At 36.0% G+C, this 14,648-nt stretch overlaps 2 protein-coding genes across 6 annotated transcripts in view; one reads left to right on the forward strand and one right to left on the reverse strand.

The window, feature by feature from the left end:
* HENMT1 (HEN methyltransferase 1) overlaps positions 1–6,801 on the forward strand; it is a 16,394-nt gene extending 9,593 nt beyond the window's left edge. For all 5 annotated transcript variants that reach the window (XM_039329642.1, XM_039329638.1, XM_039329640.1 and 2 more), the window contains 3 exons: positions 1,301–1,483; positions 3,107–3,281; positions 5,290–6,801. In XM_039329642.1, coding sequence (XP_039185576.1) covers positions 1,301–1,483; positions 3,107–3,281; positions 5,290–5,721 — 790 coding nt within the window. In that variant the 3' untranslated portion in view covers positions 5,722–6,801. The remainder of the gene's footprint in view (positions 1–1,300; positions 1,484–3,106; positions 3,282–5,289) is intronic.
* A 2,483-nt stretch (positions 6,802–9,284) lies between these two features.
* FAM102B (family with sequence similarity 102 member B) overlaps positions 9,285–14,648 on the reverse strand; it is a 32,121-nt gene continuing 26,757 nt past the window's right edge. The window contains exon 11 of the mRNA XM_039329644.1: positions 9,285–11,464. Coding sequence (XP_039185578.1) covers positions 11,422–11,464 — 43 coding nt within the window. The 3' untranslated portion in view covers positions 9,285–11,421. The remainder of the gene's footprint in view (positions 11,465–14,648) is intronic.

Raw genomic sequence — 14,648 nt, forward strand, 5'->3', positions numbered from 1 at the left:
GACTGAGACAGTGTATCATAAGGCAACAGTTTTTTCTCCAAGATACGTCAGATGGGCTGACTTACAGAATGTGTCCAAAATCCAGGACCCATGGCTCTTGTGGAATTGAAATTGGGGAAATTTTATAAAACCTTTTATGACATCAAAATTATAATAATACAGTTTATAATATAATGCAAAATGTCATATACCATTTCCTGTGCTGATGTTTGACTGTGCTATGCAGTTCAATATAGGCTGTTTTCAGCTACATCTTTTAATGTATCCTGCCTTTTCCAGTGAAGGTAGAACATTAGAAGTTCTACCATTGTTGGAGATATTAAGGAAACTAGTGAAGAAATATCTCTGAAAGAATGATTCAAAGTATCATGGGTTATCTAGGACAGGGGTCCCCAACCTGAGGGCTGCGGCCCACTACTGGGCCATGGTTGCTTGGCCACTGGACTGCATGAAGGGATGGCCAGTGCACATGCACAAGTGTGTGCATTCACCCCACTCGTGCATCCCACTGGCGCTAGCGCTGCCCCGCCCCCGAGCATCCCACCAGCACTAGCACTGCCCCGAGCATCCTGCTGGCACTAGCGCCCACCCTGCCCGAGTGTCATACCGGCACTAGCACTGCCCCCGAGCGTTCAACTGGCACTAGTGCCGCTCCGAGAATCCTGCCAGTGCTAGCGCCACCCTTCCCCAGAGCGTCCTACTGGCACTAGTGCCACCCATAGTGTCCCACCAGTGCTAGTGCTGACCCATTTGCAGAACCCATGCAGCCCTGTTTGCACGTGCGCATGTGCTCATGTGCGGCCATTTGCGTGTGTGCATGCATTCGTGTACAGCCCATTTGTGCATGCGCACGTAGTGGTGCCTGCCTCCCTTTCTGGGCCGCTAAACCAAAAAGGTTGTAGACCTCTGATCTAGGATGTTTATAAGTTTCTATTTCCTGGTTCTTATCAAAGTCTCATAAATAAGGAATGTCTTCTCTCATTTTTCTAATTTCTTAGACAATATGACCTGGAAGTAAAAGAAGTACAAAAACCCAATTTTTATACTGGCAGTACAGTATATTAAAGTTAATTTGTGATTTAGGTCAAACGGGAAAGTGATACTCTCTATCCTATTCTGGTTTTGTTCCTGTGCTATTGATTTTCCATCTGTGTCCAAAGTTTGAATATCGGCGGTCAATTCTGTTCTCTTCCTCAATTAATTATAGCCATTGCATTGAAGTCCTGTGATATTATTGAAGTAAATATATTCACTTGATCTGAGAAGTAAAAAGATCCTTTTTACAACTTTGTACTTACAGAATAGAACACCTAGAGGCAAAAGAGCTTGAGAAATTTCCAGAAGTAGTGTTTGGTTTCATGTCTCCAGCCATGATCATAATTAGCACACCAAACTCAGAATTCAATTGTTTACTTCCAATTGTATCGTTATTTAGACATCCAGATCATAAATTTGAATGGAATCGAACACAATTTCAGAACTGGTAAGTTCCTTCAATCCTGGATATGTTTTATGTTGAAAGAATAAAGAACAAAGTTGAATATTTTAATGTAAAACTAAGATGCGATAAAACAAACCATTGCTTTAAATAGCCACTATAATTCTGAATGTATGAAGGTTATCTTTTCTTCCTTGATTTTAATTTATTTTATTTTAAAAATGTATATGCTAACCAGGCTTGCACTGCTTTAAAATCAGATATGAAAAAGGGCATTAAAACAATACTAGTAAAAATACAAACCATCAAAGCCCAACAGCAGTGAAATTCATTAAACTTGTTTTGCAATACATTAATTTTAAATATTGTAAAAGGCTTGGGAGAAATAGAAAGAAATAGAAAGCCATGCTGGCTCAGGAATTCTGGGAGTTGAAGTCCATGAGTCATAAAAGAGCCAAGGTTGCCTACCCCTGGCCCAGGGCTAGAAGAGAGAGAGAGATAGTAGATACTTAGGGATTTTTCACTACAGTCGGGAAGTGCTACCTTCCCTAAAGATGACAAGTGTATGAGTAGGAATGTGTGGGAATAAAATTCTTCAAATAATTTAGTCCCACAAGATAATGTAGTTTGTATGTTGCCACCAGTACTTTGAACTGGGACTAGAAATGAGGCAGGAAATAATGAAAGTTAAATCAGACCAATCTCATATTTTACTGCCGCCATTTTTGAAATGGTGACAGTAAAAAATAACCACAGGAATGACAGTGTTTTGTATTTAGGGTTATCATATCTGGTTGATTTAGCAATAACCCCAATGATTGGAAAGTAAGTGGAAGATGATATAACAGGTCAATCACACCTATTTTATATATTTGCGGGAACCCAGATTTTAAAAGACATGTACAAAAGTGCAATTTATCATCTTAACCTTTCTCATAGAAATAAATGAAATTATCTTGAAAAGGGTTTGTCTAGTAATATTCATAAATACCATCTCATGGGTCTTGAATTACTTTAGCTTCATCATACCTCCTAGATTCATCATACCTCCAAAATTCTCTTTTTATCTGTGAAAGCCTGTTCACTATCCTGTTGAGGTTGTGGTTTGAGCTGTTTGCTGCATGTTTAATAGTATGAAGAAGGGATAACCACTTTCTGGAAGTTGCTACCTTTCTGTTTTTGAGGTTACAGAATTAAGAGTTGTTGACATCAGCCCTATTTGCTTCCAAATATGTTGTCAAAAAACAAGCAAACCCCGAAAAAGAGGCACTGAAAAACCAGGGAGACAATTTTTTTTGATTACCGGCTTTGCATATGGAAAGCATGGTGAAATGGTAGCTTTATTTTCACTAGTCACTGATGTATGCTTTACTGCTATATCAGGTACATTCCCACAACAGTGATAATGGAAAAGGAGAAATAGAGTGCTCTTCCCACCAGAAAGCGTTACTCTTCCTTCTTTCTTTCTTGACCTGTTTTCATAAGCATGTATTGTTGTGACACTCTAAGTAATTAAAATTATTTCTTCTATTGGGCTGTTTTTGCTCTCTTGTTGCAGCTAAGATATTTCCATACTGTAAACATGTAAAAGTAGACAGAAGATTGGAATGTGTGACATGCTTGTTTGTTAGAATAAACCTCTTTAAACTTCTTTCCTCATAAATTTAGGGCTGTAGATGTTGCTGCTCGTTATGATTACACAGTAGAGTTTACTGGAGTAGGAGCACCACCTCATGGGAAGGATGTTGGATTTTGTACACAAATTGGAGTGTTTGTAAGAAAAAACCTAAGAAATGTCAAGCCTGAGAGATTTGAAGAATATCAGAGAAGAGTTTATAAAACTGTAGGTAAATCTTTTGCTTCTGTAAGGTGGGGCAGTTTTGATATGAAGGAACTATTTTGGAAAGATATATTATAATAATCAAAATACTGGGCTTCTGCCTCTAATATCAAATGCACTTTAGATCACGGTAGCTGTAAATGTTAAAATAGCTACTGGAAAAGAAGTTCAATTGATTTCAGGTTGTCTTCCAAGTAAATATGTCTTGAAGCAAGAGGATGGAAAATCTTTCAGATATGTCAACTGGAGTTTAAGAACTACTGTTATTCTTAGATAATTTAAACCAAAATATTTGGATATAATGAGATTACTACCAATACAGGTAGTCCTCAAATTATGACCTAAATTGGGATTGGAAAATTAATTAGCACAGTCATTAAGCAAGGCATCACATGATGCACCTAATTTTACAACCATTTTTTGCCAAGGCCATTAAACAAATCATCATGGTTGTTCAGTAAATCATGTGGTTGTTAAGCGAATCTGGCTTTCCCCATTGATTTTGCATATCTGAAGCGACTCGGAAGGTCAAAGATCACAATCGTGTCTTCAGGACATTACAATAATTGTAAATGTGAGATGGTTCCCAAGACCCAAATTATATGTAAAATATGTAAAAAAAAATGAGAAGAAATCTACTCGATGAAACAATTATATCTTGTATGTTAATAGTGCTACATACTGTATACACTTGCTTAGAAATAAGTTTCATGTTTAATAAGATTTACTTTATCAATGGACTATAATAAGCTTATAATTTGTGCAAAATTTCAGGTAAGATATACTGCTTTGTATATTGCTAGATTTTTTTTATTTGTTCTGAGCATATGTTGTCTGGGCTTTCATGCCTGTTGTTCAAGTTTCTCGTGTTCAGATTTTATGATTTTTCCAGACTTCTGTTATTTATCATGATTTTGCCTTGTGCAGTGGATTGCATTTGATGTTTCATCATCAGTTTCAGAGACCACTTTCTGCAATAGAGGGGCAATCAGCTGTTGATGCTCACAGAGTTACTGAAAAGTGCACTGCCATAGCAAACTGGACTGTAACCAAACTGGACTGTAACTGGAACACATAGAGCAAACTATTGGAATCAATATAATCCTTCTGAATTGCATTTATTGTTTCTGTTCAAAGACGTTTAATTTCTTCTAGCTTAGATCAGTTTGATCTGAATGCCCTTATGTGAGAGGTTTTGATACCGAACCCCTTGTTGTGAGCCTCCCAAACAGCAACAAAGACCTCCTGTCAGATCAGGCAGTTTCCCATTTGTGATCACAAGTAATTTGTCACTAAGTCAGGAATTCCAATCTTTTTGGATCCTCAGTATATTTGATATTTTTTTTAGAAAATAGTTCAGTCACCAAATGGCAATTGGAATAAGGATTCAAGAATAAGGAAATAACAGGAAGAAGAATCATGAGCTGGAATTCTGAACGATTGATCCCAATGAAGGCTAAAGGCAAAGTGGCTACATAAATCTACCTGCAGGCAGTTGCCACCAATTATTTTGTCCTGGCCCTTTGCCTAATGAGGAACCTTGTTGAGTAGCATTGGTGCGTAAGTGTTGTTGCTGAGAATTGGAGGTTGTAACATCATCTGACAGCTCTAACTGATCAAGAGATACCCATGGTTGATCAACCTCAGATGAATCATGGCTTGATGATTCCTGAGGCTGACAATTCACAGGCTCAACTGGAGCAATGTTATCAGAGTCAGGTTCTGAATCTAAATTGTGGTATGGTAGACACTAAAAAAGGAAGACTCAGTGTATTCTTTCATGTTTTTCCATCCATTGAAGAACTCTCAGGAAGGAGTTGTACCTATTGTGCATCTAAAGTGGGAGAGGCGTCTACATAGAAAATTATAATTAGTTGTTTTAACTTCATTCTGATGTATTGTAAACTTGCCATAAAGTTGAGTATAGTTTATATAAAAGCTAAATATGTAAAGGCTTTAAACATTTGATGTGCTATATAAATGTTTTGAATTTTGTTTTTTCTTGAGATAGGTTTTCAAAGTCATATATCCAAGCCTTAAAGATGAAAAGTATTTGCAGAATGCAGTAGTCAATGAAGTTTTTCGAGCAGCAGAGATAATTGCAAGGAAACAACTGGACTATAGAAAATCTGAATGTAAAAAGCAGTGCAGCAGTCTTATTGGAACAGAGTCCCAGTTTCAGCAATCTAGTTTCCAGATGTATATGGATGATTTTCCTTTCTCTGAAGCCGATAGTAAAATTATGCAGCCAACGGCCGGGGGAAATATTATCTATGTACCTCTTGGAAAAATCTTTTCTTTTTCCAAAGTGAATCAACTTTGTGGAACCTTTGAAAAACTCAGTAAGCTCATAACTGGCAAAATTCCACTAAGCCACGATGGTTCTGCAGTGATGATTGAGATGGAATGTGAAGATGAACAACAGAATGATGATAATAATTAAAAAAGAAACGTTCCTTTCACGGAGTAGTCAATAGTTGAAATACTGGTAATTGCTGGTTTAAAAATGGACTTAAATACCATAATCAGATATTACATTTTCACATTAAATTGGATTATAGATGGTTGAGTAACGTCTTAGTGCCCAAGAATGGCACTTGGTTTTGTTTTTCACCTGAGGAAGGTAGCTTGTTCCCAAGAGGCTGTTGCCCACAAAGTGGATGAAGTAATGTTATTCTAGGTAGCACTTATGGGAGGGGGGGGGGAAATCCTCCTTTAAAAGTGTAGCAAAAAATAAAAATTTCAAACCCAAGTAAGCAATACTTTTCAAATAATTGGAAGTAGAGCGAGAGTGTTTACTCATCCATGTGTTTTACTACATAACTCAGAATCAGTTCAAATGCATGTGAAAAGATGCCTAATCACAAAGCAAAAAAAAAAAGTTATTGAAACAAAAGTTTAAAAATTGATTTTCCTAATTTTAATACTGGAAAAAGTAAAATTTAAGGAGTTTTGTAGTAAAATACAGAGATTACTGTACAAAAGATCATTACAGTAGTATATCCTAAATAAAATGAAGTATTTGCTATTAATACTGAAGTATGGTAAGCATTAAGTACTTATTAAATAACCGCCGTGTATCATATATTATGCTTTTGAACATTTTCTCCAAATGTCTTAAATGTTTCTGTGCTACAAAATAATAACTTGCCAATTACATTTGTGTGTTTCTGAAAATAACAAGTAAGCATAGTGATTTGATTTGCTACTGGGAATAACAATACAGATAGTTTGAGGGAATAACTAAGCCAGGGGTAGGCAACCTTGGCTCTTTTATGACTCATGGACTTCAACTCCCAGAATTCCTGAGTCAGCTGGGAGTTGAAGTCCACGAGTCATAAAAGAGCCAAGGTTGCCTACCTGATTTACTATACAGATAGTTTCAATTTTGCCTTCAAATTCTATCATTGCAGGAATGACAAAAACTGATTCTTTTTTGTGATGGATGTTCTAAAACTAAAACATTGTTAGTGGTAAAATGCAGTCCTCACCTTGATGTCATTAAACTGGTTTATATCTAATATTTTCCTTCAGTTACAATATCTTCATTCCCATCTCTTCATAAAGGCTGCTCTCTGTACATTCTGTTGACAAGTATGATTTTTTCTATAATTACAGTATTGAAATATTGCTGAGATTCCCAGCAGTGGTGAAGTGCATAAATGTTGATGCTACTTTTCCCATGTGGCAGTGAACAGTTCTATTACCTTCTTCCACAAATAGCACTGACATGCTTTCCTAAATACTACTACTGTTTTTCACTCTTCGCAACTTTAAGTTGTTTTGAGTTTGACTCTCAGAATTCCCATGCTGGCTGTGGAATTTTGGCACTTGGAAGTCCACATACATTAAAATTGCTAAGTGTGTGACACTGTACTAGACAATAATGCTGATTTTATCCACTCTTTCTCCTTCCCCTTTATCCCTGAGAAGAGTGGACATTTTAGCATGGTTTCAAGGGAAATTTCCTATAACAGTTTATTTAATGACTATTTTTACAGGTAAAACATAAGGTTTTATTTATTTATATTTGTATAACTGGCTATCTTACACTAAAGTCATTCGGGGCGGCATACAACATTTTAAAATATTATAGAATAAAAATGCTCAAACTAAAGAAAGATAGCATGCAAAATATATGTGACTCATAAAAAGCTGTGTCAAGAATCTCTTGATGGCATATGACATATAAATGTGGCAATCATAAATCTAGTAGAAAACTAGACTCGGCAAACATTAAGTTCGATTCTGTATAAAATGCACAAATAAGAACATCAGAATCTCTGGAATCTGTACCATCAAATCCTTAATTCTGTGCTGCATATCACCCAGAAGCAATCAAGAAAGTAAAAGGAGCAGACAGATCAGTCTTTCCCAGACTCCTCTCATAAAAGACATCAGGACAATTAGTGCTTCCTCACTCCAATGACCAGGAGTGCAAAGTGGAGAGGAACAGATTCAGATCATTTATTCCAATAGCATTTTAATCATTTTCAGGTGAGTCTTACCTAAAAGAGACAGTAGGAAGTGGATGATCTTTTTAAATATTTAAAAGCTTAGGGTGATTTTCCCTAGATATACATAGTACTATCGTTAAAGTATCCAAGCATCAATCCCTGCAAACATTTACTGCGTTTACAGTTCCATATAGTCAATGAAATCAGCCATGATAAACATGATCAATAGACCCTACAGTTACAAATACCCACACCCTCAGACCTTACACCCTGAAATGGAGTCTATAGTACAAAACTTGGTCAGACAGTATCAAACAGGTATTTGTACTTGTATTGACTGATATCAGTATAAGCACTGGGAGGAGCTATCTTACCTCCAAAATTTCTTACAAATGAATTGTCCATCCTGCACTATAAAATAATAACCCTCACACAGTATTTGGCTTTATAGCTGTGGCTTTTTTAAAAAAGTTGGTCAACTAGGTTAATGTATTAACAGAAACACGTTTCTTGGCATCTTTTAGTGCCAAGCTCTATTTAACACTATTTAATTCTTTACTAAAATACTTCATCGTTGGGGCTAAGATATTTCATTAGCTGAGGGTCTCTCAGAGGAATCTGAATATTTATAATAATAATTAGGTTGGAAGGGACCTTGGAGGTCATCTAGTCCAACCCCCTGCCCTATACCATTTCAGACAAATGGCTGTCCAGTCTCTTCTTAAAAACTTCCAGTGTTGGAGCATTCACTGCTTTTGGAGGCAGGTTGTTCCACTGGTTGATTGTTCTAACTGTCAGGAAGTTTCTCCTTAATTCTAGGTTGCTTCTCTCCTTGATTAGTTTCCATCCGTTGCTTCTTCTCCTGCCTTCAGTTTGTCAGTTATGTGATGCGATGTAAGTTCCATCTTTTATGTACACGCATGGAACATTGCAAAGGAGGTACTAAAAGGGATGGAGTTTGCATTGTGTTGCCTTGATACTTTGTCATTCTTCCTCCCCCCCCCCCCGAAATGCATACACTTAAGGACTGTTCAACTCTGGTTTTTAATTTAAACCGGTACATTAGAAAAACCAATATTCATGAGAAAACAGAAGGGAATGTGACTAGATAAACCAACTTGCCTTTAACTTATGCGTTTTACAGGAAAAATTAAATAAAATCATTGATTGCATCAAAATCTTTTTTATACCAATTTTTGCTACATTTAGCAAATAAGTGAATTACTAATATATGATCAGTATTATTTTCAGCACGAGGGATTTAACAAAGAGTTCCAACAGAAAGAACGGAATACCTTGAATAGAATTTACATTCTAAGGAAAATAATTGGCTCAAATTATTTGGCAGGTGACTGAGATAGGGTGATGGTAGTGGCTTTAAAAAAAACTAACAATGAGGTTCAATTTAAAAAATGTTTTCACTTTCTGCGTGCTATTTTCAGAAAGGTAACATGCTCTCTTTGGAATTAATTCTTATTGTAGTGGAAAAAAGTAATGCACAAAAGTATTTAAATCTCTATGTGATGATTATTTAAAAAAAGAATAAAAGTTGAAGACAAATTTTATTGAATTTGTAAGTTCACTTTACAATGAAATATTTTATGATAAAAATGTTGATTTTAATAAAAATATTAGCATGTCAGTATACAGTTTACACAAGTTTAATGCCATATAAATATGAAGATCATTTCCCATGTCTCAGATGGTACTGGAATCACTTCATTAAAATAATACAATTAATAAAAGTGCATGATATTTGTTCAAACTTTACACAGAAGAATACATAGAATGAGCATATGGAATAAAAAGAGCTACCACCAACATGTTGAATGCAAGAGAGAAATTCCCTCTGAACTAGTTCTAAAAGGAACAAAATTAGATATCTTTATATGGACTAATGTTGCATTTGACTCTACAAATTATATTCACCATGGAATATTAAGTTGAAAGTGATAATTTCTCATGAGTACTATGTGTGACCCTGTCACTTATTTTAACCTGTGCATTCTCATACCAATTTGCTATTTCTTTAAATCAGTTATTTTCCAGGACAAAGATCATTCCTCAATAAATTCAAGCACTATCTTAGGTATGTTTTACTTAACCACACTACTACAAAGTTCAAAGTAGATTAAAGTGTATTTCAAAATAAACTTTGTGCATTCCCTTTCCATTATTTTAACAGCAACTAAAAGATCCACTTAAAGTCAAGTTAGAACAAGCTGAAACATAATAGAACACTGTTGGGTACCATACCAGTAAAGAAATATTATTTTAAGAGTTCACATATGTGACTTCAAGAAAAAAGCTATGACAATTATAAAAAAAGTATTTCAAACATAAAAAAACCTTCATTTAACTAAAAATAACTCATATTTTTTTCAAAAAGAATCAGTGATACCATGAAAACAGTAAAACAAAGACACTAAACAAGATATCTATAATTAGCTTATTAAAAATTATTTTAAAGGTGTATCAATTTCTATTTTTAAAAGATATGAGACCAGCTACAAAGCAACAAGATTATTCATAGTTTTCATACCATTAGCAAAAAAATTGCAATGTTTCTGCTGTCAGATAATGCTTTGTTGAAATTGTTGCATAGGCAAATTATACTGTTCATACAAATATTTATGCATCACAGTTCTGCCAGGACATTTCTTCTGTGTAAGTCTAATTGAAATAAATTCTGTTTAAGAAGACATGGAAAAAAAGCAATTTAATACTGGACAGAGCTACAAGCAAAGCATTCATCCATGTAAGTGTTTACACAGGTGATACTGCATCTGGCAAGTATTTCCTTCATGTATGGACCATGACTGGCAAACATAATGCAACAAAAACTAAGGGAATTGCTATTATGCCATTTGCCTAAGTCAGAAATTCAACTAAAATAATGGATTTATAAAGTGCTTATCTTTATAGTGGTTGGTTTACTATTTATTATTAAAGCTTCATAAAATAGTTTGTATTTACTTTTCCCTTAGAATGAAGGCACTCTCAAATGATATTCTCTAAGCTTCTCTACAAATCATCTTGTGAGCTCAAAATTTTTATTCAATTCTGTGATGATGATTTAAATACAGACTAAAATGTTAGTCAATACAACCTTATACTTTTTTATACTTTTTCATAGTTTTAAGAATACATAGAGCACCTGCCTGGCTATATATTCAACAGTAATAAAATATGCATATCAATCCCATTTAGGGCTAGTCACTCATTTTCAAGGAATATCAAAATACTGAAATGCAGGTCATGTTTTAAAACTAATATGTTTATAAAAGTATTACTTTCTCAAAACCCTTCCTTGAATGAGTACTTCCTATTTCCTATTCTGATTTGCTTATAGAAAACATTAGTGAAGGTTTTCCACTGACAACTGATTTCAATATATGATCAATTATATAGAATAATTTCCTCTTTCCAAAAAAAAAAACAAAAAACAACAACACACCTCACCCCAATTTGACTTACATGTGGAACAATGCAATAATTCCCATCAACAAATCTGCCAACAAATGAGCAGCAGGCTAAAAGATGGGAAATTGCCCTTATAAATGGTTTCAGAAGAAAGTTTCAGTATAAAGTATCTAAACTGGCATATATGCCAACTTTCAGTAGATTTCATCCTTGATAATATTGAGAAATATGTTCTGGAAATCCATCCACTTAGTCCAGTTCTTCTAGCGTTTTATAACCACTTGTTCATAAGCTCCAGATCCCGCTCTGAAAGATTAGAGGAAAAGTTAGAAATAAAAGGAAAGCTTGAACTTGTACAGGAAATCCTCACTTAACGTACACTCATTTAGTAACCATTAAAAGTTACAGTGGCACTGAAAAAGGAATATTGAAAATTGGTCCTAATGATTGTGGCGGTTGTAATATCTCTGTAGTCATGTGATTGTAATTCAGGCATTCAGTGACCACTTGCAAGTATGATCTCATAGTATCAATCACCATTTGCAATCTTCACTGCTGGTTTTCAATAATCAGACAGTGGAAAAGCTAGCAGGTCACAAATGGTAATCCTGATTGCCAGATGCTATGACCCTTAGGATTTGCCTAACAACGGCAACTGCAGGAACCACAATCCTAAGTCAGTATGATCATGTAATATTGCACTTTACGACTGGGTTGTTTAGCAAATAAGCTCTCATTTGTAAGTGGGAACTACCTGTGGAGCATTTTATGCTTTCACACACAGAAGAGATTTAGTAGTTACAAGACATTTGCAGTTTTCATTAAAAAAAAATCAGTATATGTCTAAGTACCAGGACATAATGTTAGCACAATGTGTGCTCAGATGATAGAATGGAAACATTTTCAGAAAGGTTTTTTCATACCAGAGAGATGTACTGGGTAGTATGGATGCAATAGTAAGGTAAGCATTTGAAGTCACAGTTTGTTGTGGACCTTTTTTGTCCAGCAAATAATGGCTAACAATTCCACATGTGGAAGTTGGCATAAATCCATGTGAAAATTGAGAATATTTTATGTAATCCCCTTTATGGATTACTGCCTTGTCGTGGCGAAGGGGCTTGCGTAACTCAATGAAGCTATAAGCTATGCCGTGCAGGGCCACCCAAGACGGACAGGTTATAGCAGAGAGTTCTGACAAAATGTGATCCACTGGAGAAGGAAATGGCAAACCACTCCAGTATCTTTGCCATGAAAACCCCATGGACAGTACTAAAAGGAAAAAAGATATGATGCTGGAAGATGAGCCCCTCAGGTCGGAAGGTGTCCAATATGCTACTGGGGAAGAGCAGAGGGCTAGTACTAGTAGCGCCAGAAAGAATGAAGCGACTGGGCCAAAGCCGAAAGGACGCTCAGCTGTGGATATATCTGGTGGTGAAAGGAAAGTCCAATGCTGTAAAGATTTATTCTCCATAGGAACCTGGAATGTAAGATCCATGAATCAAGGCAAGCTAGACGTAGTCAAAAAAGAGATGACAAGACTGAACATCGACATCTTAGGAATCAGCGAACTAAAATGGACAGGAATGGGTGAATTTAACTCAGATGACCATCAGGTATACTACTGTGGGCAAGAATCCCTCAGAAGAAATGGAGTAGCCTTCATAGTCAATAAAAGAATAGGAAAAGCAATACTGGGATACAATCCCCAAAATGACAGAATGATCTCAATTCGAATCCAAGGCAAACCATTCAATATCACAGTAGTCCAAATCTATGCCCCAACCACTGGTGCTGAAGAGGATGAAATTGACCGGTTCTATGAAGCCCTACAGCACCTTATAGAATTAACACCAAAAAATGATGTCCTTATCATCATGGGGGATTGGAATGCTAAGGTAGGAAGCCAAAAGATAACCGGAATAACAGGCAAGTTTGGCCTTGGAGTACAAAATGAAGCAGGGCACAGGCTAATAGAATTTTGTCAAGAGAATACGATGGTCATAACAAACACTCTTTTCCAACAACCCAAGAGACGGCTCTACACATGGACATCACCAGACGGTCAACATAGAAATCAGATTGACTATGTGCTCTGCAGCCAAAGATGGAGAAGCTCTATACAGTCAGTAAAAACAAGACCAGGAGCTGACTGTGGCTCAGATCATGAGCTTCTCGTTGCAAAATTTAGGCTTAAATTGAAAAAAGTAGGGAAAAACACTAGGCCACTCAGGTATGAACTAAATCATATTCCTGATGAATTTTATTTTATTTATTTATTTATGAGACTTATATACCGCTTTAAGTGCAAACACTCTCTAAGCGGTGTACACCAGTAAGCAATGTGTATATATATATATATATATTATATATATATATATATATATATATATATATATATATATATATATATATATATTATATTTACATTGTCCCCAACAATCTGGGTCCTCATTTTACCTACCCCGGAAGGATGGAAGGCTGAGTCAACCTTGAGCCGGTGAGATTTGAACCGCTGACCTGCTGAACTGAATATACAGTAGAGGTGACAAATAGATTTAAGGAACTGGATCTGATAGACAGAGTGCCTGAAGAACTATGGATGGAAGTTCGCAACATTGTACAAGAGGTAGCAACTAAAACCATCCCAAAGAAAAAGAAATGCAAGAAAGCAAAATGGCTGTCTGAGGAAGCTTTGCAAATAGCTGAGGAAAGAAGGGAAGCGAAAGGCAAAGGAGAAAGAGAAAGATACACCCAATTGAATGCAGAATTCCAGAGAGTAGCTAGAAGAGATAAGAATGCCTTCTTAAATGAACAGTGCAAAGAAATAGAAGAAAACAACAGAATAGGGAGGACCAGAGATCTCTTCAAGAAAATTGGAGATATGAAGGGAACGTTTCATGCAAAGATGGGCATGATAAAGGACCAAAATGGCAGAGACCTAACAGAGGCAGAAGAGATTAAGAAGAGATGGCAAAACTACACAGAAGAACTATACAAGAATGAGCTTAACATCCCAGATAACCACAATGAGATGGTCACTGACCTCGAACCAGACATCCTAGAATGTGAAGTGAAATGGGCCTTAGAAAATCTGAGCAACAACAAAGCTAGTGGAGGTGACAGTATTCCAGCTGAGCTATTCAAAATCTTAAAAGACGATGCAGTAAAAGTGCTACACTCAATTTGCCAGCAAATTTGGAAAACTCAACAGTGGCCACAGGATTGGAAAAGGTCAGTTTACATTCCAATTCCAAAGAAAGGCAATGCCAAAGAATGTTCAAACTATCGCACCATTGCACTCATTTCACATGCTAGTAAAGTTATGCTTAAAATCCTACAAGCTAGACTCCAGCAGTATGTGGATCGAGAACTACCAGAAGTACAGGCAGGATTTCGAAGAGGCAGAGGAACTAGAGATCAAATTGCCAACATACGCTGGATCATGGAGAAAGCTAGGGAGTTCCAGAAAAACATCTACTTCTGCTTCATT

This window comes from Crotalus tigris, unplaced genomic scaffold (assembly GCF_016545835.1).
Source record: "Crotalus tigris isolate CLP2741 ecotype Arizona unplaced genomic scaffold, ASM1654583v1 scf7180000024401.5802323, whole genome shotgun sequence".
Classification (NCBI taxonomy): Eukaryota; Metazoa; Chordata; class Lepidosauria; order Squamata; family Viperidae; genus Crotalus; species Crotalus tigris.